Source organism: Sabethes cyaneus, chromosome 3 (assembly GCF_943734655.1).
Source record: "Sabethes cyaneus chromosome 3, idSabCyanKW18_F2, whole genome shotgun sequence".
NCBI classification, from domain to species: Eukaryota; Metazoa; Arthropoda; class Insecta; order Diptera; family Culicidae; genus Sabethes; species Sabethes cyaneus.
In genome coordinates this window covers 234,394,649-234,422,265 of record NC_071355.1, presented here as the reverse complement: position 1 = coordinate 234,422,265, position 27,617 = coordinate 234,394,649, and the positions used below count along the sequence as shown (strand labels likewise).

Genomic DNA, 27,617 nt, shown 5'->3' with positions numbered 1-27,617 from the left:
CGGTCGACTTGACATTCACCATTTTTTTCGTCTCACCTGACGCGCGGTATAAATTCTTGCCGCACCTCCCGCGCTCAACGGCAACGATGTGGTTTGCTCTTATTTGCTTTGCCAGATCTGTGCCAGGTATAAATACTGCGAGCATTTTCCCCCCGGACGGTCGGTTGGTGGGTCAATTAGTGAGGGTAGACCTTTTTTTTAATGTCAGAGCGAACATGTGGCTCCACCCAGAAAACGACGACCGGTCGTCGGTTTGCCCGTTTGGTCGCGTTCGCGTGCTGCAGGTTTCACGGTGTAAATGAGCATTGTTCGAATTGAACAGGCGATATTTTTCCGACGACGATTGGCACCGAGAGCTGGGGAGAGTCTAGATATAACCGTATTCTGAAAATATGGACTGATCTTCGATGTATGGCTTGAACGCTTGGTGTATTGTGTGACGTGAGACACTCGTCCTGGGGCAGTCATTAAATTTTAATTGAATACCAGCAAATTTAATATTACGATTATTTTTATTTGCTTTTCTCTTTTATATGAAAACAATTTTAACCAACAATTTTTGCCCTCACGTTTTCGCAATTTCAATTATCGCTTAAATTTTAACATTTTCTTAAAAGACGCTGCCAGTAGGCAGCAGCAAAAACTTCGACTCAACCGGACTGCGACTTTGCAAGATTTTTTCTCCATCAGCCCTAGCAGGTGCACTATATAGAGCGTTCAAACTGGTGCGACTAGTTTTTGCAATTAAAAAGTCTCCGATTTTAATCTCGTCTATTACGGTCCTTCACCGCTTAGCCCCCAAACTGGACGGCAAGCTTCGCCTCAAGACCTGCACTATCAGTGCCATAAAAACTCCTTTCTAGGCATCTCTCGTTGATCGTCCAACCGACGATGATGGCCGCTGGGTCGAATAGATAAGAGACCGTTTTTTTGTCTTCGCATCTTCGCAAACAGGTGCCGGGGTTCTCTTTTTTTACATTCACAGCCCCGGGCAGAGGTCATTGCACTCATCAGAAAATAGGCATATGATGAAAAATGGGCATCCTCTCCGGCAGGCTGTGAAGAACATAACACTTCGGCGGACGGCCTACCGCGTACCGCGAGGTGCATAAAAGTACTTTAATCGAGCCACTTCAGGCCTCAGTAGATTTGCATTGCAGAGAGGCATAATAAAAACCAATCACACTTGGCCAAAGAACTGGTTGTCGAGACTTCTCGGACAGAGACATCGTCATCGTTGTCTTAGTGCTCCTCGCCGAACGTAGATGACGTACTGGGGCCCACTAGGAAAACCAAACAAACAAACTTAGCAACAAGCGCAATTTAAAATAAAGTACCTCCATCAGCAAGCGCACTTACAGGGAGCCCACCGAAGGCATCGGATAGTGTTCGGATATCAAATTCACATAGGATGGTTCATCGCTTGGCAAAATGACACATTTTTAAGGTTTCAAGAAATTGGAAATCCTTCCAATTCATAACTTTTTTTTTTCAAAATCACAAACAACATATCAGTTATAGTACGTTTTTTGGAAATGCCTGTTCTGAGAACCTCTCTAACAAAGCCCCAGTGTAAGTTTTCAATCTATACAGCCGGATGATCAATTATGCTATTTAGTCTCGCAGGCGGTGGTCGGTTTATCAGTGAATGTTCAATTAAGGTGATTAGACACCGCGAACGCTAGCTATAGAGCTACACGGGAAAACGACTGCAGCTGGTCGCAAATGGACCAGCCTTTCAGGTTGACATCCTGTGGAGCTACATAGCCTGCGAAGGACCGAACGAGTGCAAGTTCTCGATATTTATCGCAAAACGTCCATCCACCAGCAGTGCACTGCACTGGGTGGCGGGAAGCAAAACCAATGTGCATATAATAGCCCGTCATCAAATGCACGTGTTTTATTTTCAATATTTTTTTTCAGACAACATTTTTCATCTTTATCTAACTGTCACCGGCGCGACGAACTGAAATTTATTTTGCTGCCTGTGTATTTAAAAAATAATCCTTACTAGCTTCGACGTTATTCGATCCTATCAAGCAATCAGTGCAACCAAATTATGTCATTGAAATCCAGAAAGCCTTCTTGCGGTTTTAAATCCCGCAAAGCCTGTATTTCATTTGCATAATTTTGTATCGATTTTTGCGGCTACATGTTCACGTATATTGGCGTTCCGTTCACGTTCGGGGTCGGACGGTATCGACATGAACCGAGGTGACGGCGACGCGGACAGCAGTAATCGAAGTGTCAGTCGAACAAATCTTCAACCGATTTTCACCGCGCATTCGGACTCGTCGTCGTCGTCGTCCTCGTCGAAGACACCTCGTTGTACACACTAGCAGCGTAGCATGTCTCATCAGATGACGGCCACGAGCACGACCGACGGCAACGACAGCGAACATGCTTTTATCGCCCAATCGATCTGCGCTTCCTTGAAATCCCTACCGCTCTTGAATGCCGCACGAAAGAAAATGCATGCAAAGCAACAGATGTACGATTTTTGGGGACTGTTACATTAGGTGACTTTAGTTGCACTTCAAGATTACAAGACACTATAATTCATAACAAAAATCATTAATGTGTGCTATTTCATTAATGCTTTCACGATGTGTCCGTTAAATACAATTCATCGTATAAGCACATCTATGAAAAAAGTACTATCGAAATTTGTTCTTATTTTCTAATTTTTCTGTATTTTTTCTTATTTGGTGCTCTCTTCTGAATTATGGTAGTTCTAAACATCGCCATTTTCGCCTTCAGATTATTTTGAAAATTCATAACTTTTGAACCACTGAACCGATTTTAACAGTATTGGTGTCATATCGAAGGTATCTTATGAAAACAAAATAAAATGTTGAAGGAATACAAAAAAAAATGCCTCGAAAATGTTTCCAATAAATCCAATTTTCCAATTTTTTAACCATTTTGTTATGACCTGCTCGACTCTCAAAGAAAATATGCATGTAGTTTCTTCTAAATCCGTGTAAATATAGACCAAGATTTAAGTTTGCTGTTTAGAGTAAAATTTGAGGTGCTATTTAGGTACATTCATTTAAAAATTATCGAATTTTCATATCCTGCAGCTAGTCTCAACCTGCTACAGGTTCCCCTACCAATTTGCCATTGTCAACTGTGGCGCTGGGGCTTTCACCGGGGCACTGACTTATCACGAATATTGTTTTTTATTGCGGAACACCATTTCTTTTGGGGGCCCACAGGAAATTCTGCTTCGGATAAGAGAGTGTTCGTGCGCTACCGGTGCACAGTGGTCCAAACAGCGAAATACGTGATCGTGTGATATTGTGCCGAAACGTGAAGTCGCATATAGTGTCTTTATGAACATTTCTTGGTATAACACGCCCCTTCTTGTGAGAGAAATCTTTGGGTGATTAATTCCTTCAAAGTGATATACGAAATTTATTTTCTCGTATATTCGAGATACAGGTTTGGTACTTTCGGCAAAGTTATAGTAAATATCAATACAAACAACTTTGTCAAAAACACTATACTTGTATCCCTTCATGGAAATTAACAATGAAGCGTTATTCGTGGACAAACCTTTTAAAACAGTTTTTAAACCCTGACTTATCGGGCTGGTACCGAATGACCGGAACACAAATGGCAGAATCACTAATGGCCGAAATCCAAATGGCCGAATTCCAACAACAGTCACAGAAGGCCGAATCACGAAAGGCCGAATTTTTTCGGAATGCCTAAATAACTATTTAATAAAAACATGAATTGGCAAGCAGTTAACAAATAGCATTAATCAAGCAAAAAACACAATAAGTAACACAACTATTTACTATAGAGTATAGATGACTGAATGTTCTTTTTTCCGCTAAGCGATTTGCGTTTCCTTATAAGGTCCTCCCAGTTGGCCTCGAGGTAAGACGCTGCACTATGGGCAAATACGAGAGAAAAAACGGACGCAATTAAGATACGGCCTGCAGGCTTATAAAGTGTAAGTGATCTTATGTAAAATTTTTCGGAGAATCGCGTGGTGCCCACCCCCTTCCTGTCCTGTATGAGAAGATTTGCTCATTTTCGCATTTTGCTCATTTTCCCCTATTTTGAATATTTTTCACCCTCATTGGACTGTTCCAAGCAAGGCTTTAAAAACAAAACTTAAAAACCTAATAATTTTGTGTAAAACAGTCCGCAGAATCGAATAGAGCTTATCTCATTTAGTTTAAAGCACATTATTTTCTTTTGGTTGAGTTCCCGTTATCAAACCGACCATACCAAACGGGAATTCAACCAAAAAAATCAATATGCTCTAAAATAAATGAGATAAACCGCATTTGATTCTACCGACTTTTTTACACAAAATTAGTAGATTTCTGCGGTTTGATTTGTCAAAACCTTGCTTGGAATAATCCAATAAGGGTGAAAAATGTTAAAAATAGGGGAAAATGTGCAAAATGGGGTACTTTCCGATGACAAACAGGAACGGGGCGGGCACCACGTGATTTTTCGGAAAATTTTACATAAGATCACCTACATTTTATAAGCCTGCAGGCCGTAAAGCTTTAAAGCTTTTTAAACCAGATTACCATTACAAAATTTGCTGATTTAATTCAGAGAACATGCGAAAGCGGTACAAAACTATGGGGAAAGCGGTACAAAAACGGTTGCCTTCATGGCAACTTTTCTCAAATGTTCCACGGTGTTCCGCCCTTAGTTGTACATGGTGGGATACAGCATAAATTGATTTACAAAAAATAAGTGAGATTAGCTGCTCATAGCTGCTCTCCCTTGAGTTCACCCTCTTAAAGATTACATGTAACAATTAAAAAATCAGTGATAGCTGCTAAAGAGAAACAGATAGAGCTCTACTGTCTTCGACGAAAATGTGAAATTTAATGTGATTAATAATTTCTTAGAACATTTAAAAAGCATTCGAAGCGTTATTAAAGAACTAGATCGAAAAAACTGTTTTGAAAGAACTATAACTTCTTTCATGTAAGAGATAGCAATCTTCAGTATTCAACAAAGTTTCTCGCAAATAGTTTAGCTACAACTTTTCCGTAGGTAGCAATCATTTCTGACTTAAACTAGAGGAAATATTTTTTGTATCTGATTAGGGACACCCTAATGTCCGAATATTTTTTCACCACTAGAAAGTGCTTTTTAAATGAAGAAACTTTTCTGAAGCAACTATTATGCTATGTCTTAAGGTTTCGATGCTATTATTATGTCTCACTATTTTTAAAGTCGTCCCACTGTGCGCCGCACCGTGGGATGAAATCCAAATCTAGGTGGACAAAAGTAATTACGCTAACACCGTTAGTCCTAGGTATAAAATGTTCAGCAAAGTTAAAGAACATTAAATTCTAAGTAACTTTGCTAAAAAAAATTAAAGTTCTATCTCTTTTGGTCGATGGGCTGGAGTTATTTAAAGTGTTTTGGTCGGGGTGGACATAAAAAATCTGTTTTTTCTTTATATCTTCTCTCGTGTTTATTTCTCACAAATCATGCCTTCTGAGCACTTTCACATTCATGAAAAATGCACATTTTGTTTGAAGGAATCAAGTTGCTATCTCCTTCGGTTCCGAAGCTAAAGGCATTTTTTCTAAAAAAAAATATAGGGTTTTCAAACGTCAATAACAATTTTTCCCATAGCTCTAGTCTTTTTATATTTTTTTCTGTTCTAACGTGTACCCGGAGTGAGCACGCGACTTTTGGCCTAGTTCTTCTAATCTGTCATTCGGCATCAAACAAGCTGTTACGTTGCCTTCCAAAAGTCGTGCCTACCACTTCCCTCGCAGTTGTTGACGCCATGGAGGATCCTTCACAGCCCACTTACATCTTCTTCTCTTTCTTCTTGCTATTCTGTAATTCGATGATCAAGCTTTCTGGTGTATTCCGCAGCAACGTCAACTGCCGTCAACCGCCGGATATTGAAACACAGTCACAGCGTCCAACTTATCCTAGTCAACCTTACGTGTTCACCCAAGCAACAATGTGAGTTTTATTGTACTCTTATGGTGTTGTTCAAGCCTAATTTTGGTCTTAAATGCCATCATAAGAGTATAATAAAACCCAAATTGTTACTTGGGCATAGCGTTCTAGAAAGTTGTTTATCCGGCTAAAATCAACGTTTCTGTAGAACATTAGTGCACGTTATTTCCTGAAGTTTCGGAGATTTTGAGCTTTTTTGTTGAAAAATAGTACTTCGTTGAGCTTAAATATTTCCCAAGATGGCAAATTTTTCTAACAAATTAAGTTACCAGCCATTTTTGCGGCTATTTTCGGGTCAAAACTTAATGTAGACTTAAAATTATTTGACGCAACTAACAAGAGAAAAGCTTCCAAATAACTAACTTATGGCTATTTCGGTCAATACCTTCGATTGGTGTCTTTTTAAAAGATCACACTCATAATGGGCTGGTACCGAATGGCCGAAACACAAATGGTCGAATCACGAAAGGCCAAAATCCGACGGGCCGAATTTCAGAATCAGTCACAGATGGCCGAACCACGAATGGCCGAAACTCAGATGGCCGAAATAACAAATGGCATAATATACCTATCAATAGGCCGAATCACAAAAGGCTGAAACACGAATGGTCATATTCGGCCGAAAATAATCGCTGCCGCCAGGCTTGTTATTTCCTCACTCATTGTGCAAAAAGTGCAACTTTTTTTGTTCAACACAATGAGCAGAACTGCTTTCAGAAATGAGAAATAAATCCACACAATGAGAAACAGACTAAACATAATGACAAAAGCTGACGCGCAGAAAAACTTCTTAATGCGCTCTTTAAATGAGCAACTTTCGGTTTTGCTCCCGGTCTTCTCGGTAGCTACAGCAGTAAACGTGAAAACAAAACAGCCGGTGCACGTACAGCAACTATAGACTCAGAGGCATCAAGACAATCAAAAGTCGTTAAATTTTGAATCTTAGCGAAGAATTACCTTTGTTTATAATGGGACTTTCCTGTTGGTGCGCGTCAAGAAGTAAATGCATGGGAATTCAAATGTTGTCATATCTAAATAACATTTTTCGCACTGTTGCCGTTGTGACATGCCTAACCATATGATGCAGTTGCGTTCACGGACAGCTAAACTCAACTGAATATACTAAATGTAAGAATCATGATTCAACTGCATTAAGGGGGCATAGTACTTTTTACACCATATTTTTTGCCTTATTTCAAATATTTTTTTCTCGATAACGCGTAAAGCTTTTCGAGCGATTCGGGTTTTTTGCATTCTAAACATTGCACTTTATACTAATATTTACAATTTTGTTTGCATATGTGAACCTCTTCCCCTCTCCCCTACGACTCCTTGAACATGATCATTCGAAAAAAACATGATTTGCGGTACCATGGATTGGCGCTGGGAGGCTTATCCGAATTGAAAAATTCCAAAACGACATGAAAGTATATTAAATTATCTCGTGTTTGACCCATCCTTTTTTTTAAATTCGAACGCATAACAAAATGGCGGACATTCAAACATAAAAGTAACGTTTTTAGTAGAAAAAATTGACTTTAAACATTTATAAAAAATACAAAAATTGTAATATCAAAAAAAGGATGGGTCAAACACTAGATAATTTTGTTGGCTTTAAAACAAAAAAAAGAATCATGAGAATTGCTTGAGCCGTTGTTGAGATATTTATGGTACCGACTTTCAAAACCTGGTTTCGAGAAAAACGACGTTGAAGTTTTTATTCGCTGTGTAATCGCTCCAGACATGCGCGATACAAATAGCTGTAACTTTGTTAATTTTTGGAATTCATCGAAATGACTTGAAACACGTATGGTCAAAATGTTAATCTTTCGAAATAATCATTAAAAAAAATTTCGATTTTTTTAAATTGAAAAAGTACTATGCCCCCTTAATGGATTAATATTTTCCTGAATGACTGGTACTGACAATCGTCGTTTTTTCTCAACGCACTACACATGTTAAAACTACCCGTAGTTGTCATACGTCAGCGCATCGCATCAACGTATTCAAAGTGTATTAACATTCTCCTCAATGAGTAGCGCAGTGTGCGGTTGCTCATACAACTGCGTTTGAAGGAATCAAGTTGCTATCTCCTTCGGTTCCGAAGCTAAAGGCATTTTTTCTAAAAAAAAATATAGGGTTTTCAAACGTCAATAACAATTTTTCCCATAGCTCTAGTCTTTTTATATTTTTTTCTGTTCTAGAAAAGAGAAAGTGCAAGAAAGAGAAAAGTTAAAATGAAACGGAGCAGAATAAATCGCGTTGAAGACTGAGCACAGTTTGAATTTTTCTCTTCTCTTTTTTTCTTCTGAGGAGGAACCATCCCTGGCTGCCGCTCGTTCGGACTTAACTAAGGGACAATCTGTACTAGTCAGTAAACCTAGGAAAATGCATGCACCTAAACAGTAGTGGTTTCTGCGGGGGGGGGGGCATAAAAGCTACGTAACATAGACGAATAAGCCGATGGGTTTGCTTTATGATGCCTGATTGTAAAGTTATAAATTTTTTAATAAGTGCCATGAAAACCGAAATTTTTTTTATGAAAATAGGTGACAAAATTTTTAACTGTGTACATTTTGATAAAACTCTGGGACCTTTAGTCTAAAACCATTAGTATAATTTTGCCAAATAACCCAAAGCTACACAGCATAACAGTTAGACAGGATGGGTTTTGTGGTCTTTCCCCAATTTACAATTATAAAAGATTCAGTGTCCCCACTAGGGCGGGTGAAAAGTAGATCAAAAACTAAAATTTCCTTCTACCGAAGCTGGGGCTCTATACCGGTCCAATCAGCACGGATTACCGACATGTAGCGTATATGTAAATCGGGCACCGAACGTTCGACATTTCCTGTGCTGCAGTAAGGCCAGATAGGCGGGCTGTACGGAGTCCACGGAACGGAAGGGAACACAGCACCTTTTCCGCTGACAGAACCTGAACATGAAACTGGATGTAATTTATATAGGTAAACATTTAATTTGAATTTTAAATCAGACGACATCTGCTGACTGGGCGGTTGCGCGACGGCATATGTCGCGACCGGCGGCACTTCCATGGTCGTGGATGATTCAATGGGGCTGCGCTTTTCCTTCCGATGACCTTGTTTTAATCTGTGTTTGATTTAGCGGCAGTGTATCAAGCAACATTGATGTTACGGCGAATTTCACGGGATGATTGACAGCTTACTGATGATTTTTATTTTTTTCAGGCGTTCCTGCAGAATTTGTTTCGACTATTCGACATGGACAACGAGAACTGTTTGGTGCAGGATAAGTGGATCGAACATCTCAAGGGAAGGCTAACGTAAGTTCATTTCTGCTTTTTTGTCTAAATGAGGCACCGCTCAAAATTGTTCTACCATTTACGATTGTTTTTTAAATTTAAATTGTCCCTAGCGAGGGCTTATTAGTAACAAAACTTAAATACATTGTATGTAATAAAACTGACAGCAACAATCCGTTGAAACATGCAGACTCAACAAACAGAAGGCGCACCCTTTTTCAACTGGCACCGATCGAAATCCAAAGGGACAACCTGAAATGTCAAATCAACCCAAGAGCCAGAGTGACCAAAACTCGATGAAAATAAGTCGGAATTTATGAATCAATAATCGATTCACCTGAGACCGCCACTGTGTCCGAATCCATTTTGGGAGTGCAATTCTGGATGCCTTATTGGTAGCAAATCGCAATGAAATCTCCGCCTAGGGGCTTTTAGCTACCAGACTCCTGTGAGGTCGATCTCACACCTCTTGTAAATTTTAGAGAGAACTAAGGTGCTTGTACAAATATCTATGCAGATTGTTTGCTCCAGTCTATGAAGAGCGCGCGACTGTCCGGGGCAGTCAGAGTAGTGCGACTGGCGTTTATGATAATTCAAAAGTGGCGCACCGTTGCGTCGTCGTCCAGGCCGGACACTAGCCATCACTGGGCTAGTCATCTTTACGGTACTTTAATCGGCTTCGGATGGCGTGCCCACATGCAGCAACGACAACAACAACTACTACTACTACAACAGCCAACACCGGAGGAGCAAAGTCGCTTTCCTCTGGCTCTAAGAAGCCTACATTGCCAACTTTGTACATATAAGCTGCAGAAAAATAATGACCGATCATAAGTTATAACGTTTCTTGTGTAGCTGTGCAGCTTTGACTTGTTTTCATTTTTAAAATCAATTATTACTATTTAACACCTTTTATATTTGAATTAATAAGTGGTTGGTCGCGGCGGGAGACCGCAACTAAACTGGATCGCTTCTTTGGTGGTAGCTCTGGTCAGGCTAAATTAACTGTACCAACTGGCCGTGTAACTTGGCGTAAAATTTTATAGACTGAAACAATTTATTTCAAATTGCATCGCTCTTTGTACGGATATGGTCGTTTTTTAAGGTGTGAACTAACGTTGAGCTCGATGCGAACATTCAATTTCAAGTACAAGCTGACGATGAACTGCCACAGAAAGACGACCGAACGAAATCGTCTGTCAGGGTGGGTGGCATCGCAGAAGTTTTGCACGGTGTCAAGTTTGAAACGTTCTGATCTGATGGAGAACAGAAGAACAGCACAGCGACAGGCATCACAGATGCTGTGAATGATCCGTGCATCCATCCGTGGGTAGCGTTATTGCTGCTGAAAACCATGCATATCCTTGAGATCGGTGCATAAATTATTCGCAAAATTGTTCCACAGACAGTTTGCAACGGTTGCGAATTAAACGATAAAAGCGTGAAACAACCTTAAAGCGCAGGTTTCGAATTTCCGTCATTTTTAACTCATATGTGGACGACCACCGCGGACTGTGAAGACTTTGTGCAAACCGGCCGACAAAGAGAAATAAAATCATTCTCTGTAAAAAATTTAATAACCGCTATTATTTTGCACAAATCTGGATAATCTGTAATTTTTCGGTACACTTCTTGTATTTTGTGTGCCTTTTTGAAAATTATCGTACAAGTTAACGGTAGAAAGATTCCTGAATTTCATGTAATATTTGAAAAATCGACGTCTCCTACTTACCGTCATGTCAGAGTAAAGTATTATGACTTACTAATTCTTTGAATTTCCTATGGAATGAGTTAAGTTGTTAAGATGGATTCGGCCGGTCGGATTTAAAAAACACAGACACCACTATAGAAAATGGGCCCAATTAAGCCGCAGCAACTTCATCATTTCTCGCGACCATAACTCAAATTCAGTAGCGTTTCATTAAGACCAAAATACACGTCGATATTCGACGTCGAAAATATACGTCGTATAAAAATCTTGTCTCGAATGCTGCCGCTTAATGGCCTGAAAATACCCTCCCGTACCCTAAATCCCGTTTTAAGGACAAATTCAAGTCAGTAATTCCTATTTTAACTCCGTCGGGAAGTTCAATTTCAAATCTAATTTAATTCCGATTTTGAGTGCAATTCTGTGTACAATTCAATGTCCCATTTTAAGTTCAGAGTCTAATTTAATTCCAGTTTCACCTTCGAGCTCAAGTCCACGTTCAAGTTCCAATTTAATGTACAATTTTAGATCCAATTTCGTGTCTAATTTAATTCCGATTTCAAACCAAGTTTCAACTCCATGTATAATATGATGTCCCATTTTAAATTCAGTTTTGCGTCTAATTTAATTTCCCCTCCGATCTCAACTCCAATTTCAAGTTCAATTGAGGTCAAATTTTAAGTTCAATTTAATGTCCCATTTTAAGGACAAACTAAAGTCTAACTCCTATTCCTATTTTAACTCCCAGTCCAGTCCAATTTAATGTTCTATTTTAGGTCTAATTTCATGTCTAATTTATTTTCGATTTCAAACCCAATTTCAAGTTCCGTGTGTCCCAAATACCGTGTGTAATTTAATGTCCCCTTTTGAGTCATATTTAATTCTAATTTCACCTCCCTTCCCATTTCAAGCCCAATTTCAAGTTCTATCGCGGTTCAATTTTAAGTTTATTTGAGATCCAATTGAACGTCAAGATTAAATTATAATCTTACTTAATTTTTATTTCAAGTTCAGTTTAGTATCCCAATTTTTTTTTTTTGTTAGATTATAGTCACTTTAACCTGCTTGGGTCATTCGTGACTTCTGTGGGGTTGGGATTTGAACCCGGGTCCTCGGCGTGAGAGGCGTGAATGCAAACACTACGCCGGGACTGACCCCTAGTGTCCCATTTTAGGTCCGAATTCAAATCTAATTTAGTAATTTGATTCCAGTTTAAACTTCGATCTGAAGTCAAATTTTAACTCTGAGTTCAAATGCAATTTCAAATCTAATTTAATAAGCAATTTCAAGTCCAACTTCAAGTCTAATTTAATGTCCCATTTACGTCTAATTTCAAGCCCCTTTTAATCAAATTTAATCTCCTCTTAGTTAGTTTTTAACGTCCAATATTCCACAAGGCATCCATCTTGGCCCGCTCATCTTCGTGATGTATTTCAACTATGTAAACTTTTCGGTACGAGGACCCAGGCTTTCCTTTGCTGATGATCTTAAGATCTATATACTTCTTTGACAGTAAGCTTTTTAAGATGGTGTAACGAAAATAGAGTGGTGCTCAACATTAGTCTGGAATCCCCATTATATTAACGGCGTTGATAGGTTAGGGAAAATAGAACGCAAATTCATTCAATTCGTCCTTCGTCGCCTACCATGAACAACCAGCTCCAGCTACCAAGATATGAAGCGCGCCTGATTCTAATCGAACTACTCTAGCAATTTTTGTTCTCAGGAATCCTTGTAGCTGACATCCTGATGGCGAAGGCGTTCATGGCTTCTCAACCGTATCAGTCTACGAGTTTAATCACGACCTCTTCGTATCAGAATGTTCCTTCAAGTGCCGTTTCGAAGGACAAACTGTGCAGCAAACGGGGCCATCGTCGGGCTTTAACGAGTCTTCAGTCAAGTTTCAGTTGGGTTCGTTTTTCACCGTGGGAACTTTTTAAACATGTTTCGTACTAGTTAGATAAATATTATCATTAGGATAACAATATGTCTGTTGATATAAACAAACAAATGAATAAATAAATGAACTTGATAAATATTGATCAAAATACCCAACCCAATTATGATATAATTTTTACTAAATAAGGAGAAACGTGACAGATATTTTCAAGCATATGAAACAGTCGAAAGATCTGGTTGGTTATCAGTACCAGTGGTTTGAAAAGCGTCATTTTCGTTGCAACCGAGCTCATCAACCAGGAAATTCATGTGAACGAGACGAGTCTGGAAAAACATGCATTCTAGCTTTACGAAATAAAGGCTATGGAGTGGTATATCTCCAACAACGCGCCCAAGGACGAGAAATCTCACAATATGCCCCATCCAATCAAGAAGAGCAAATCGGCATTCTGCAGAGAACAAAGTAGACACGGTAGCCAAGAGAATCTGATGACAGCAGTTAGACGAAAAGCCCGGTCAATCGAAAGCTTGACTGAATAATTTTTCTTTTTATTAATTATCTATCTCAAAACGGGATTTGAGGTGGTAAAATTGGATTTAATTTAACTCAAAATATTAAATTGTTTTGAGATTGCACTTGGAATAGTAGTTCAAATCGGAATTAAATTAGACATGAAACTGGATCTAAAATGGGACATTAAATTGGACTTGAAATTGAAGTTTACATCGAAGTTAAAATAGGAAATACGTGTGACTTTAATCTGTCCTTAAAATCTTGAAATGGGACATTAAATTGAACCTCAACGGAAATTGAAATGACATTAAATATTGGATCTTAACTGAACTTGAAATTAAACTTGAGGTCGGATGTGAAATTGGAATTAAATAAGACTCAAACTTAAAATTGAACATTACATTGTACACGCAATTGCACTTGAAACTTGGCTTGAGGTTGAGATCGAAATTAAATTAGATCTAAAATTGGTCCTAAAAGGGACAATAAATTGGACTTGAAATTAAACTTGAAATCGGAGTTGAAATAGGAATTAAATGTACCTAGAATTTGTTCTCAAAATTAAACATTTAATTGTGCTTTAATTTAATTGGATCTCAATTGAACTTGAAATTGGACTTGTAGTCAGAGGTGAAATTGATATTAAAATATACTCAAAACTGAACTTAAAATGAGAGATTAAATTGTACACGCAATTGCAATTGAACTTGAAATTGCGCTCAAAATCGGAATTAAGTTAGACATTAAAGTGGACCTAAAATGGGTCAATCAATTGGACTTTCACATGGAAGTCAAAATATGAATTAAGTTAGACAGGAATTTATCCTTAAAATGAGATTTCAAATTGAACTTGACATTGGTCCTCAATTGAACTTGAATTGGTCTTGAGATCAAGGATGTAATCAGAATTAAATTAGACTCAAAACTGAACTTAAAATGGAACATTAAATTGTACACGGAATTTGGGCTTGAAATTGGGCTTAAAATCGTTGTTGAATTAAATTAGACTTGAAATTGGGACATTAAATTAGACTTGAAATTAAACTTCACATCGAAGTTAAAATAACAATTAAATGTGACCTTAATTTTTCCCTAAAATGGGACACTAAGAGAAGAGACGATTATTTCAAGTAAACGTGTATAACCCAGGTGCAGATTATATAAACGTTATCTAGAAGCATAATTGCGTTTTATCTCATGATGGGCGTATTTTATTCAAGTACCCCCACTATTGGTACTACCTCCACTAAGGGTACGCTTACCGTATTGTAAATAACAAAGGATGTGACTAGAACTTGTGCTTTAAATGGGACATTAATTTGAACTTGAAATGCTCAAGTGCTCAAGTGGGTTTCAGTTCGGGGGAGAAATTGGAATTAACTTAAACTTAAATCGAAACTTAATTTAGAATGGGACATAAAATTGTACACGCAATTTCAATTGAAATTTAAATTGAAATTGGGCTTGAAATCGCAGTTGAAATCGGAATTACAACAGATATAAAGTTGTTGAGTTGAGATAGGATATTAAATTGGACTTGAAACTGGACTTCACATCGGAGTTAAAATAGAAATTGAGTGTGACTAGAATTTGTCCTAAAAATGAGCCATTAAATTGGATTTGTAATAGGACACTGCCTCTAACTTCTGATAATAAATAACAGAAGTTGGCGGAAGTGTTTCATCATGCGCCATGCGTGAAACTATCAATGTTTCCCTGTTGAATACAACAGATGTTTTAGCTTTAGCTTTTTAGGGCTCTCAGATGTAAGATGCTATGGAGAGGTATAGAAAATGTTTGTTTTTTATCAAAATTAGGCAGAAATCATGAAAATTAAGTATAACAGAGTAACTGTACCTCAAATAAAATATGATTAGTGATTGTTTTTCAGGTGTAAACATAAATAAGTGAGAAATTTTGATTTTACTACCACTAGAAAAGCGCCATCTCTTGAAAAGCAACGGTTCGTATGGTGTCCTATTGGGCCTGGATCTGGAGATGGGAGGTAAAATTGGAATTAAATTAGAAACATGGAACTTACAATGGGCCACTAAGTTCAATTTGTAATTTTATTTGAAAGGTACTTGAAATTAGATATGATATTATAGGATAGGACTTAAACTTAGATCGTTATGCTCTGTTTGGCTTTATTTCCAATTGAATTAGAAATTGGACTTGAAATTGTACTTGCGGTTAGATGAAGTATGAGCTGAACTAAGTAATTTTTTACAGGTTTAATGCGAATTTCAAAATTTATTTTTTCACGTAATTGTGCTCTACGCATTTTCACACGTTTAGTTTTAGAATTTACGATGTTTTGACAATTTAAGAATTTATGTTTTTTTATGAAAATTTCAAAAATTTCTCCATTTTTTTCGCGAATTCTAAAACTTTTACGCGGCTTTTTACACTATTTTTAAGTTAAGTTTCAGATTAATTTGAACTTGAAGTTTCACATCAGATTGGACTTAAAATTGAACTTGAAATGGATTTGGATTTGGAACTTGGATTTGAAATTAAAATTAGAATTAGCCTTAAGATTAGATTTATTTTTTAGTACATAACTCCAGTATCTCAAAAATACCTGGCAATTGAATTGACAACTACAGACTTCTCGATTACACCTTTTGGAGATATTTTGTTTTAAATTTAATTTTTTAGAGGCAGGGCACGTGCTGTAGTGGCCGCGCTAGTGACCTTCCATAATCCATAGAGTATTCCAGTTTTCAGATGGAATTAAATTGAAAATCACCGCGTCGCATCGTTCCAGATTCAATTCGGATTTTATCCGGGCAGTCTGTCTGGCAGCTACTAATCGACAGCGACAGCGATAAATCTTTCGCTCCCTCCACCAGCCGGTGCGGTCGGTGGTTGTAATACATTGATGGCATTACTGGGACCGAACGACCGCGGCCGCGGCGGTGGTGCGGTGGTAAACTGCGCGACAGTCACAAGCCTGTGTATTAATCTCGCTTAAATTGTTTTCACGAATGCGCCATAAAGTTCATGTGCTTCCCTCTGCTGGTTAAATGAGAAAAGAGCGAGGGCGGGCTAGCGGTCATAATTTATGGTTTCATGCCAAGAGTGGTAATTCCATCATTCGATGCTGTTCCCCCCCTTAATCCAGGGTCAACCAGGATTGTCCCACTGGGGTGGAGGTGGAAATGGCAAGGGACTCGGTATCCCTTGTTGTACAGTTGACCTGTAAATGCAACTTTTTTGGAGTGTGGTAGCTTTTTTCCATTTAATATGAGTTCATCAGCAACAATGAAACAGACCCGCAGGATCGTATTAAACGAATATCCAAAGCCATCATCATAAATCATATTCCTCCAAGTACAATTTTTCCGGACTTTGTTCCCTCCTCAGAACATGGAACAAGTTAATGTTTTTCGAATGTAAATTGTCGTGCATTCATTTATTTATATTTTTTTTTGCTTTCAGTTATCGCAAAAAAAACTGGCCTTGTGCGAGTTTCCCTCGTTGTTCGAGGGACTGATTTAACCGTTGCATCCTGGACTTTCGTGTTTCGAGGAGAGCACGGCTCGGCTGCGAGTTTTAAATGTGGCCAATCGAAACTGACAAATTGAATTGCGTGCTGCTCGACGCGGGCAGAAAAAGGCGTGCTGGGCAAGCTTTTGCGGGAAATGCGTTCGTTAGGCGCAAAAGTACACGAGAATTTGCTTGTTCCTTCCGAGGACACGCGGCGGGTACGCCGAGAAACTACTCGTTTTACAGACGGTGGTGTGTTCGAATTATCATAAACTTAAATCTCGATCGCGGCCGGATTTTGAAGGAAGGCCACGAACCATGTGCGTGTATTTCAGCTCGTAAACAGGATGACCGCCGTCGGTCGGGGCACGGTTTGGTGTTCGCCAGATGGCACAGGCGAGATAATTCATATTCCGCTGTTGTCACCCGGTTTGGCGGTAATCCTGTCGTTGAACGAGCCGTGTGTGTAGCTCGGAAGCATCTTGCCGTACATGGTGACTACACGGACTGCACTGCAGCGCACCGGTTTGTTCGGTGAAATGCGATGTTTCCAAACCGTCCAGATCGGGGTCATTTTTCAGAAAGCAGATCGACTGGCGGAGATAACTTAATCAAGTCTGAATTCCTCAATGGAGCTGTTGGTGCGATAACCAAATTGCTCGGAAAGGAGTTCGATAGCGGGATAAAAAATTAATCTTTATCGTTGCGAAATGTGGACAGTAGATTTGGGATTCGAAAAAAAATACTGAAGTTGAATGAAGTATTGCATTATATTTCTGCAAAAAAGAGCTCCAATGAAGTATGGCATGAGCACTGTGTTGAAATGTATGTGTTTCAGTATGCAAATGTCTTTAATCCATTTGTTTCGATCGTTTCTTTGCCAGATGATAATATCCACTTTATTTTATTACTGACGGCAAAGTTCACTTTTTTCTCCGGATTAAGCCATTCAATTTGAAAGTAATCCAGTTTTGGTTTACCACTTTATTTATTTATTTATTTCTTCCACCGTTCTACAGTAGGTTGTAGAAGATTGGATTCGAATTCAAAAAAATAAATTGAATTATTATAAACAAATTAACAACATGGACGTTACCAAGCATTTCCTTTTTTGGGATTGACGAAAAAATCGTCAGCGCGCCTCGAAAAAAAAAACAAAACTGGTTCACTTTTAGTGTTACTGACTGCCTGCCTGCCTGTTTGATCCAACCGCTGCCCGTCCGTCAGAAGCGACAAGAGGGAAATTGATACGTTATAGTCAGCTCACGGCAACCTGACTTACTTATTGACTGCACTTCACCGCACCACTTATCATGCGGGAGTCCGCACGTTCATGTGACTGTCAAAAATTATCAAATTTATTGATTTCGTCGCTCTCGTTTTGAACACTGCATGTGTCGATGTTCTGCTGAGTAGTATATTGCGTGGGTCCTCAATTGCTTACTCAATTACATTCTTATTGTCCAAATCAGAAATGATAATGACCTTTATAGTGAGGACAGGCATTTATTTAATTTTTTACAATCGACTGAGGGGACGGTAGAAGAAAGTATTGAGACAAAGTTGTTTACAGTATCCAAACAGAGTGGAACAAGTGGTGAAAAGGAAAGAGCGGCAAATTAGGTAAGGGAGGGTCATTGAAGCAACGATTATCAAGTATGTGTAACGTTGCTCTTTACCCAAGGTGGGGTTATAGCTTAGTTCGATCAGCATATTAATCATTCTACGCATCAGACACTTCCTCACTTTCCAAAAAAGAGTTTAATGTCATTATCGCGTATAGAGTCATATACAAGTAGAAAAACGCAATATACACCCGATGGTGGTAATACATAAACTTTCCGGTGCGACGTCGGCAACAAGATTGCCTGTTTCTACCGCACTGACCGAATAGATAACAGTCTATCTTCTCAGTAGCAGAAACAAAGACCAATCATACAAAAAATAATATCGTCGCCAAGGTGAGATCAGCTACTAAAAAATAAAGCCTTGGTTTATATATGTCTTTAAAACTTGACCCTTCTTTATCGACCGACTTCGCAGACGGTTTGTAGAGTACAGGACAATTACGAGGCTAGTGAACGTTCCTACTGACTCTAGCAGCACCGCCCAGCCAAGTTTCGAACATACGACGACTGGCTTGTTGGATCGGAATCATACGTCGAAACTAACTAGGCGGTTGAAATTAGACATAAGACAACCTAATATAAGGGTGCGGCAGACATTCGGACTGCCATTGCACAACCCATTGCATATTTTGGTCTAGGGGAGTGTCGTCGTGGTTGGGCCACGTTTTGGAAGTCGCCCATAACTTTCGTTTCAAAAGGAATTTTGGAAATCTAAATAAATCTTTGCAGAGGTCTAAGAATAAGATATATTTTTGGAAAGTTTTGAACTGATTGCTTGAAAACCAAAAAAGTTATAGGCATTTAGGCATAGGTCGTGAAGACAAAAAATGTTGTCATGGTCGGGCCATGTTGTACAGGTTGAGCCACCGCAGAAAATCTAAGACATACGTATTGAAATTTCATATAGAGACCTGAAAAGAATGAATTCCGCGAACAACGGTTCACATAGATACAAATACCCTATTTTTAATTGCATTTTTGCGAAATTTTGGCGATCTTGTAAAATCAATATTGCTATAATCGCCTTTTCCGAAGTGTACAACTACAATGAAAAAAACAACAAAAATCTAGGTTTTTATCGTATTAATTGTGCTTTATTTCATCACATTTTACGTGACTGACATTCTCTAGCGATTATTGCGCTTCTGCGCTTGAAATTATGGTGGCCCAACCATGACTACTCAAGTGGCCCGACCTTTACAAATAGCACTTTTCTAGTATTTCACCTTAGCCTTCCCAAACACCTTACTGGAGGGGATTTTTCTATAGTCTTCGTGTGCAGCACAACACACTTCATACATTTTCAAAATTTGCCTCAATAATTGCATTTCATGAATCATTTCTTGAAGAAAAGTTCTTTGCACCTGGAAAACTTTTTTTGTAAGATTTAGTCATTGAATTCAGTACGGGTGTTTTGAATACGCGATTGAAACTAACAATATTGTGAAAAGTTAGCTATCACAGTTAGTTCATAGAGTTTTTCTCGATAGTAGTAGTATACAGACACTTGACTGGATTAATTTTGTCTTCTCCAGTGGTCCGCACCATTTAAACACACCAAAGTCTAATGACCGGATCAAAGTTTTTTCATACCACATTATCACTTTTCACTAGGCACGGTTCGTGCCTTTGTCGTAGGTCGCCATATTGCATAATTATATCACGGTCTCCCGTTCGATGCCGACGTTCACTTCACTCGCGGATTTCTTTGTGCGTAACAAGGCGGACTATTCGCGACAGATTCCTGCCAGCAGGGCCTAAGCACTCTAATAACAGCCTATGAGTCCGAAAGGCCTAGGGGGTCGTTGGAAGCGGAATGTCATCTATTAGCGCAGCCCTTAGGTCCGGAAGGCCAAGGGGCGCAATAAAAACTTCCTAGCTTAAAGGTGGATAGGAATAAATACTCTTCATTTATTCAAAGACTGTTCTATTTATACTCGAATTGTGACATCGTCTTAAATCGATATTTTGGAATCGATACTTGGTGGTTTACAATGTTTCTTAATGTTAAAACGAGATAGACTACCGAGACAGCAGGTATCGAAAAAAAGGTTCTATATATTTAATTGTTCAATTGCGCTTTGTACGTAATGCTTGTAATGTGACCCTTGCCGAACACAGTTCGATGCCGGACCACCAGCAGCGTGGTCAGCATAAAATGTGCAGCCGATCGACGGTGCTGGCGCTTGTGCATCGCGGCGGACGGAAGAGTTTGGCTATGTTCTTATGACTCATTTCTTACTGTTTGTTTACTGTTTAAATGATGATCAATTTGGATGGCGTACGTATAGGACAGTAACAAGTTTTACAATGGTTGTATCATAGATATCAGGAGTTACTAAAACTGTAAAATCGTGATGGCCCGACCATAACAGTGGCCCAACGATAACGACAATACCCTATATATCGAAGTTTTTCAGGTCACGCAATTAATTATTCTTCGCATCAGACACTTCCTCACTTTCCAAAACAAAATCATAATTCAAGATTCAGAACATAAAATTCATCATTCAAAATTAAAACATCAATTTTAAATACGAATTCAAAATCAGATATCTTTCCTTAATGTCAAATCAGAAAGTCGGATTCAGAAATGCAAAATTAGTAAATCGAAGTGTGGTAAGAGTTACACGAAATTCGACACAGTTTAAAATTTGAAATACAAATCCAGGAATCCAAAATCCTGGATCAAAAACCTAGAATTTGAAATTCGAAACCCGAGAACCACTGAACAGACTGAAGGGACCAAATTAAATATGAAACTATCTAAAGGATGCGGCGGTGGTTTAATTGGAAAAACACTTGGATACCAACCGAGAGAGGGTGTGGATTAGAATCCCAGCTGCTATTGAACGACCCAATATATTTTTAGTCTCATATCGAAATTTCTTAGTTTCATCCTGTTTATCATTCTTCTCACCAAACGCTCCTTCGCTGTGCAAAAAAGTTTACGTTAGACTGCGACAGAGTCAGAGGCAAGCCTTACTAGATCTCGTGACGTGATTATCGATCGAGTTATTTGCTCAATAACAAAGCTGGCGGAATTAGGATAGCAAAACAAATCCTTTGGAGTGTAGAATAAGATTGAAAATCTCTCCAAAAGCACAACTGTGAAGTTACTGAAAGTCCGTATAAAAAAATGAAGATATCGTGGCCGATTTCGGCCGAGAGTATCAAAATATCGATAGTATCGGTCATCTCAATATCACCCACAAATATCGATATTTTGAAGGCGTAAAATAAAATCAATAATATCAAAAATATCAAATCGATATAATATCAACAACTCTAATACGCTCGTTACTTGTAGTTCCACTGTTTTTCTTCTGTCTAGACCAGTGCTTAATAGCTCCGTATTGGGCGAATTCGACTTGCTGACTGAGAACAGTAACGCCGTTGTCATTGTACCTCTGCACATTGAATTTTTTTGAGAAAAAAGTCCTTTATATCAAGGTTGTTGGGCTACATTCAATATTTTGATGTCAAAAGAAAGATTTATTATAGGACTTGTGCGGTCCTTGCTCGCGGCACGCATCTGTTTAGTGCTTAATATTTTCGTTTCAGCAGCTTTTACTCATACGAGTCGTTATATCTGCAAATCTATTATTTTTTATTCCTAACCATGAGATGAAATGTATGCCGACTGCACACCAGATGTTTTCAAAATTATATCGGTAAACGAAAGTATCAATTTTTTCAGAAAGCTGCTGTCTCATGCGACAGATCTATTATTCTACATGCGACTATTCTACTAAGACGCTCCAAAAACTTCGGCTAAATTCTTAGTTCATCAATAAACAATAGAGCTGATTTATGGCATATTGTTCGGACTTATCAAAGACTTATTACTAGCTATATCTATTTGAAGAAACCTAAGAAATTGCGATAAGAAAACAGCAGCACAGAAGGCCCTATTTGGCGGATTACTGTATTTCAACAGCAGACCAAAAAGGAGTCAGTTGGTTTATATGACGATGTTTATCAAGCGAATATACCGGCAATAAAATTAATTTAGTATGAAATTTTAATCAATACGTTAGAAGCGTTCTTAGCGCCTCTGGCTTTCGAATTGGTAGTAGGCTCCCTGATAAAAAGAAGTTAAATTGTGATACTAAATTAATATTTGTTTGATTTTTAGAATTAGCATACGCGAACAAAGTTATGCTGACGAGAGCGGTTACACGATTGCTCCTATTTCTTTGGGCTAATTAAATGCCATTGGAGAAACAGGAGGTTTGACGTTTATTTAATAAGAACAGCAAATTACTTACATATATGAGAAAATAGTTATAACATATTAAATCGTATAAATGCTACATTCTTTTCAGCATGATTATACAGCACCAAAGTATTTATTTTGGAAAACGCAGCGAAATAAACGAAAAAGTAGGCTGAATTTAGAAGTATTTAGGCCGAAAATACCCTCCCATCCTCTAACATTTCACCGCTACGTTTCACTCATTTTACGTTTCACTCGTTAAACTTCGAACCTAAGACATGCCCCCGCTATCAATCACTGTATCTCTATATAGAGATACCAAATGAGGTGGTATGATTAGTTTCAAATTTTGAGCTTCAGGTAAGTAAAGAGGTTGACTGGTTTCAAAATAAAAAAAAAAAACAAATTTTTTGGGCCACGTTATGAAAACTTTTCAGAAGAGTGAGTGAAATTTGTTCGCATCAGTAAAGTTCTACTGCTAAATGTAATAAAGTCTCACTTAGAAAAGCTTAATTTTTGAAGTAAAAATATTCGACTTTCCCCTTTGGAGCTGGTAAACATTGGAGGCATGTCACATTACGTGATATCTTCGATGATACTGATTAATGACGTGCATACTGACGGATAAAATGTCACGCTGGGCACGCAAGAGACTCCTGCTGGGCTATTGAAGCAATTAAAAAAGCAAAACGTTTCTAGTGACAGATTCAATTGACCGCTCCGTGTCTGAGATAGCCAGACGCACACCATCCACTGCCGGCTAAAGGTTCTCATGTTCGCCACTTAGTCAATCGTGCTCCGCTGGGTAATCATTCTCAACTGATTAGTAAGCTGAACGATACCTAGCTACAGGTCGGACTGTAAAATAGATTTATGGCTCGTAATAGCTGTCGACTTGTTGGGTGATACGACACTTGGGTCACAACAAGGCTTCCTGAAAAGCATCAACGCAACATTCGTGAAACATTGCTAGAAGGCTCAACATTTTCTGAACGTTAGATGGACATTATCTAGTCAGGTTTACGAGCGTAGAAACTAGCATAAACTGACAACTTTAGTTCATGCTCGCGGGTGTCAGGACCCGCTGTGCCTGCGGCTAGGGTAAATTTCGAACCGCTTTCAATGCCGTTACAATTTCGAATGAGAGACACTGTCGATTGCGTGCCTAGCGTGGATACCCTTCCAGAGTCTGTCAGCCAACGAGTTTGACGGGTGTTTTCACTCTCCTAAGGGCAATAACTACAACCGATCGCAATAACCTATCCAATCGGATCGACACAGGCTCCAGTGCGTCAATCGGTGCAAGGAAGACGACCACCTGGAAACACGCCAATGCAGTCAAACAAGTGTTGCTCACGCTTTTATCGCACCCAGAGATACAGATCTTCGATCGAAAAGAATTTGCTCGGTCGCTTAGTGATGGAAATCAACCGAACGGGCTGGATTGGATTGACTGGACAGCCTAGCAGGTCCCTCTTTCTCCTCTTCGCTTCGCTATCGACCACACGCAACCGGTGGTGGAAAAGTGCTGCACTCTCTTGGGGCAACTAGCGGCGGGCAGGAACGAGTTCCAGAAGTGCGCAAAAACCTCCCCGGAGAATCAGGCCTACCATTTGAGTCCAGTCCAGCAAAACAATCCGACTTGCCACCTCAATATGGCAAGCAAACAAGATTTTTGCTACCCTTCTTGCACCATCAGGGTATCGTTTGTCAAAGCCAGCGGGAATTTCATTTCTTCATTTTCACCATTTGTGGACGCTAATCAGGTGCCGTTGAAAAGTGGAATGTTTTCTCGAGTGCTTGTCAACACTTTGCTGCTGTTATCGTACTATCTTTGATCGCCGCTGAAATGTGCCACAGAAAAGGGCATCACACACATTTTTAAAATTTAATATTTCAAGTCATAAAAATCCCAAATCTGTTCTGAATTTGTGCCGCACACAAGAGCTCGGAGGTTGCTCCGTTGCCATTCGTTAATCGCAACCAACCCAAATTGAGATAAAGTTTACACATAATCGAACGATTTGTTTCGAATTTCACACCGCTTGAGCCCACTTAAGAGAAACACAACAACAACAACGTTTCAACGCCTCTCGTCCTTAACGCGGTTTCCTCCACGGGCCGGGCACGGAGGCGGTATTCTGTTGAAAGCCCAACTCGACGACGACTGCGTGGGCCGGCTGGCCACTTTTGACGAAAAGATACCGACGCGATACGCACCGGTCCGGTGGTGCTGAAACCTACTGAATACATCCATCCGGTTCAACTTCATCTGACGACTAACCCGTAGGCTGTGAGTATTGAAGTTCGCGCTGCGCTGCGCTGGCTGGTAGGTACTTAAGACCTACTCACTCCCGGTGTAAACAAAAAGTCCAAAAAGTTCGTCGATTATTAAGCCTTAACTCTTAAGTAGCCAGCGGGGGCTCAACTTGACTCTTTCGGTGGGACAACACTGTGTGGTGTGGCGCTTAATTGGCATTTTCGAATTAATTGTTTCGTCTCTGTTTACAGCCCCGACCAGTGCGCAGTGAATTGCCAATAATTATTACGAACTGCGAGAGTCGTTTTTGCTTTATTTGGGATTCGATGATTGAGATTTAGGGCCAAGGGGGAGGCTTCCAGAAAAAAATAAACCCTTTTTGTATTGCAATGGAAGAGTCAAAGAGGATTATGTCACGCTAAGCGAGCATTTGTATGATGTTTCTTTATAAGGTCAAGTTAATAACTGGTCCACCATTGCAACGCCAATATTGACAGCCGCGAGCCCTTTATCAGTAGCTATTAGCGGTAAGCATAATTACGGTTCACTTGGCTGTTCATCGGTGATTGGGTTTCGAACACATTACGATTCGGCAAGGTTTCGGGTTCTTTTTTTATGATTGTGCACAATTTACCTACAGTGAAGCTGACACGGTTTTTTATTCTTTTTGATCTTTTTTTTGGTTTCCCCATCAAAGACTGACTGACGTTGGGTTGTCATTTGAAGAACCCTTCGACCAAGTCAAATTCGAGTGTCGCAGCTGTATGACGTTATGCTCTCTGCCTTATGGCCATCGTCATGGATTTGGTCAAGTGCGTTTTTTACGACTCGCACTCGGTTCTGCAGCAGTGTGGGAATGCAAGAGCACTGCAAGGCATTTGTAATTACCACTTGCCACTAGGAGTTGAAGCACTTTGTCTGCTTGAATCGGTGAAAATGACTGACATTATATGATCACTGTGGCTATCTTAATATTTGGGTTTTACTGGTTGCGAAGGTAGACACATGGTGGAGTGAATTGTCATAATCATTTGCACGACAACAGCATATCCTTCGGAGGGTTTCACACTGGCAACCGCTGCCGTGCAGCTGCGAAATGTGTGGAACTTGAAGGAGATCAATATTTTTGGTTTCAATTGCAACAATGTTCCCTGTATCATAAATTTATCTCGTTTTGGTAATTCTTTTTGTTTTCCTATATCTTCTGTAACTTTCTCCTATTGATTAATTATTAAACGATTGATTTCCCTTTTTTAATCGATTGGGTTCGAATCCGGTTATCGATTATAACTTAGGTCGATCCGCGGATCTCCCAGTTTGGGTAAAGAAGAACGGTACACTACTTTTTCACTGAGAGCATAATTTCGTATTTAAAAACAACTATATACGTAACTTACAGGGTATCAAAAATCACGAACGCACAAGAGACAAAGATATATTGTCCCTACTTCAAAATGTTGCGATAATGTATGATGAAAGTTTGTCACTATTGTATGGAAGTTAGGGCAAAGGTAAGTTATCGTAGCTGTTTATCGTGGATACAGATGTTTCATAACAACCATGTTGTTGCATGCGAAAAAGACACACTGCTGTATGCAATTGTGCGCAACAAAAGCAATCCTAATCATGTCACACTCTGTCGGCAGCAGCAGTGTTTGGTAGTTACCAAGGTAACTTTGGTAACTTTTGTACGCCAGACTTTTGGTCAAAGCAAGTTGGTCTTTTTCTTAAGGTTTTCGCTGATTGTCCCTTTTGTTCAAGTTGCTGATAAAGTATTGTCTTTAACCAGCCACCTGGCGACAACAACAAGCGCTTGTGAGATCGAGTGTGTATCAAAATATATTCTCATCAAAGGTTGTACTACTTGCTGGTGTGAAGGGACATTCATTTGTCCTAATATGCTGTTATCGTGATACATTCTGGTTGCTAAGTATGTTTGTTTTATTGGCAGAGATTAACTGGTTCATCGCTCGTTTTTGTCGGTTATTTTTGCGTATGAACAATGATATTTTGATTCCCTGTGACTTATAAAAAAATTTAAAAACATTCGCAGGTTTATTATCTACTGCACATGTTGTTATTACGAATGATTCGTATTTGGCACAAAAACACATTTGTATCACTTTTTGCATCAGAACGAAATGCGCGGTTATTATCTGACTACGTTATTGACGAGATCGGGTAGCGAAGTTTGTAGGTAAGAGACAATATACTTGTGCAATAGGACACCATACGAACCGTTGCTTTTCAAGAGATGGCGCTTTTCTAGTGGTAGTAAAATCCAAATTTCTCACTTATCTATGTTTACCTACCTGAAAAACAATCACTAATCATATTTTATTTGTGGTACAGTTACTCTGTTATACTTAATTTTCATGATTTCTGCCTAATTTTGATAAAAAAAAAACAAACTTTTCCTATACCTCTCCATAGCATCTTACTACCATTCATCCGAAAGCCCGTAAGATGATATGATACCGTACGAGAGCCAGGAGCTGAATATGTTTGCGACATTTCAATTCGAAAAAATTAAATTTCGCAACATGAACACAATGAATAAAAACAATGTTTACCAACTATTTATTGGTTCAGGTGTTAAACGTTTTTTGCGATAAACACAAAAGCTGAGTAATGTCGCTGCGTTGAGTAA

At 39.1% G+C, this 27,617-nt stretch overlaps 1 protein-coding gene across 1 annotated transcript in view; it reads left to right on the top strand.

The window, feature by feature from the left end:
• The window catches only part of LOC128741919 (NADPH oxidase 5), a 141,785-nt gene that overhangs the window by 65,101 nt on the left and 49,067 nt on the right, over positions 1-27,617 (top strand). The window contains exon 2 of the mRNA XM_053838043.1: positions 9,174-9,268. Coding sequence (XP_053694018.1) covers positions 9,174-9,268 — 95 coding nt within the window. The remainder of the gene's footprint in view (positions 1-9,173; positions 9,269-27,617) is intronic.